Source organism: Lampris incognitus, chromosome 2 (assembly GCF_029633865.1).
Source record: "Lampris incognitus isolate fLamInc1 chromosome 2, fLamInc1.hap2, whole genome shotgun sequence".
Lineage (NCBI taxonomy): Eukaryota > Metazoa > Chordata > Actinopteri > Lampriformes > Lampridae > Lampris > Lampris incognitus.
The window spans coordinates 141484822-141486757 of NC_079212.1; the positions used below are offsets into that span (position 1 = coordinate 141484822).

Below are 1936 nucleotides of genomic sequence, written 5' to 3' on the forward strand. Positions count from 1 at the left end.
GTAATTTGTTTGGCAAGATTTTTTTTCAGTGAATCATGCTGATGCTGATGGTCTCGTATGATTATGTCAGTCACGGAGGCATCAGAATTAGACTGATTAAAAATCAGTGAAAATCTCGTAGCAGCTTTAAAGTAAAGCCTTGAAATACTCGTTTGTTGATATACTTTACTTATTTTTCAACCCATTTTCTCATTTTGGATTAACATTCTTGCCTGCAACTCTTTCCAGCACCATATCCATCCCTGCCCTGTGTGCGCCCTGGTGTACCGCTCCACAGAACAGCGCCCCCCGGTGTTGCCACGCGCTCCTGGACTGCCTTTATCTTTAGAAGGTCGCTGGGTCAGCAAGCGCTGCGAAACCCGGCCCACTGTCCTCTTCCTCACCCGGGACTTCACCTTTGACCCCGACCAGCACGCCTGGGAGGGGATCTATCGGCACTACTCGGACCCCGCCTGCTCTCAGCCGACCTTCACCCTGCGGGCCTCTGGCCACTACGCCCAGGGAAACCCCTCCATTAAGGTCTCCGGAGCGACTGAGTTTGTATTTAAAGTGACCCAGGTGAGAGTCACGGCCTTGGAGGAGTCTACCGCCAAGTTGCTGAATGGGACCAAACCAGGCAGCTGTGGCCGAGCCGGCGGCTGGGAGGTCGGGGTGGAGCAAGATTTGACCCCGACGGATGGCTGCACAGTGCTGGGCATCAAGTTACCCCATAAAGAGTACGAGCTCTTCAAAACAGAGCTGGACCGCAGGAGACTTCCGCTGCTGTTCATCGGAGAGCGGCCGACCGACGGCACGAGCCCGGATCGGCCTCAGAGGAGGCCCACTTCCTTTCAAGCTCCCATGGTGCTTTGCAGCAACAGGGAGACGTCGCCCTCGTACAGTTACGGATCAAACAGCAAGCAGGTCTGGTTTGAAGCCAGCGGGGCCAAGGAGTTAGCGCCGCTCGTGCTACTGGTTCTGGGATCCGCTCTTCGTAGCTGGCTGTGGGCATATTAAAGCTGAGATCTGGGATTTTCCTCCGTTAAGAAATAGCTATTTCATCCACCTGCACCATGGAGTCAGGTCAGTCATAATACTAACTGGCGTCTTTACCGTGGTTGGAGACACTTTCTGTATACCGTTGTTGAATTTGTTTCGACCGGTAGGACAAGCGCTGGTGCAGCAGCAGACACGATCCTACTCAGACAGGGGAAAGATTGAGACGCCATGACGATGTGGCGGTGCTTCTGTCGGACAGCTAACCTACCAATTCTGCGATCAATATTACAATACGGCCACGTTCCCCTATAGTTCGTTGTACTCTGTAACACATTAGACTGTCTGCGTTAGCTTTGGTCCGAGGATGCCATTTTTACAAGGGTGGGGACTGTTTACTGCTGAGCCGACGGCGAACGGGCCACAACGGCCGCTACACCTTGTTTGCAGCCCTTGGTGCCGGGGGAAACGGACAGACTCAAGGATTTCAGCTTTAAAGACTAACGACTCGGTTGAAGTTGTGACGGGCATCGTCCTTTTTTTGGCAGCTTTTTGACATTCTTCCTCTCTATGTCGTTGTCTACACGGCCGAGAGTCGACCAAAAACCTTCAAGACTTTTAGGAGAGTGAGTCGACCCCTGGTATTTTACAGCCGCTTTGTTGTGGCCGAGGGCACTTATACTACCCCCCCCCCCCGTTTTATCGCGCTGCCTATCGGAAAAGGCTTTCCTGACTGTTTTCAGAGACGTTTACTCCGTTTCAACCCAGAACCTACCCTGTATATATATAACCTACCAACATATACCAAGTGCCAATGGTTTCCTATGTAAAAATGTATGTATGCGTCTCAAGCGTCTTTCTTCTGGCCTGCGGATCAGCTGAAATTAATATTCCCTTCTTTTTTTTTCACAGAGGTGATTTTTTTTTTTTTTTTAATATCCTGGACAAATGCTGTTGGTTT

The 1936-nt window shown here is 50.9% G+C and overlaps 1 protein-coding gene across 1 annotated transcript in view; it reads left to right on the forward strand.

The window, feature by feature from the left end:
* Positions 1–996, forward strand: part of apcdd1l (adenomatosis polyposis coli down-regulated 1-like) — a 7862-nt gene extending 6866 nt beyond the window's left edge. Inside the window, exon 4 of the mRNA XM_056301823.1 lies at positions 229–996. Coding sequence (XP_056157798.1) covers positions 229–996 — 768 coding nt within the window. The remainder of the gene's footprint in view (positions 1–228) is intronic.
* Positions 997–1936: the final 940 nt, after the last annotated feature.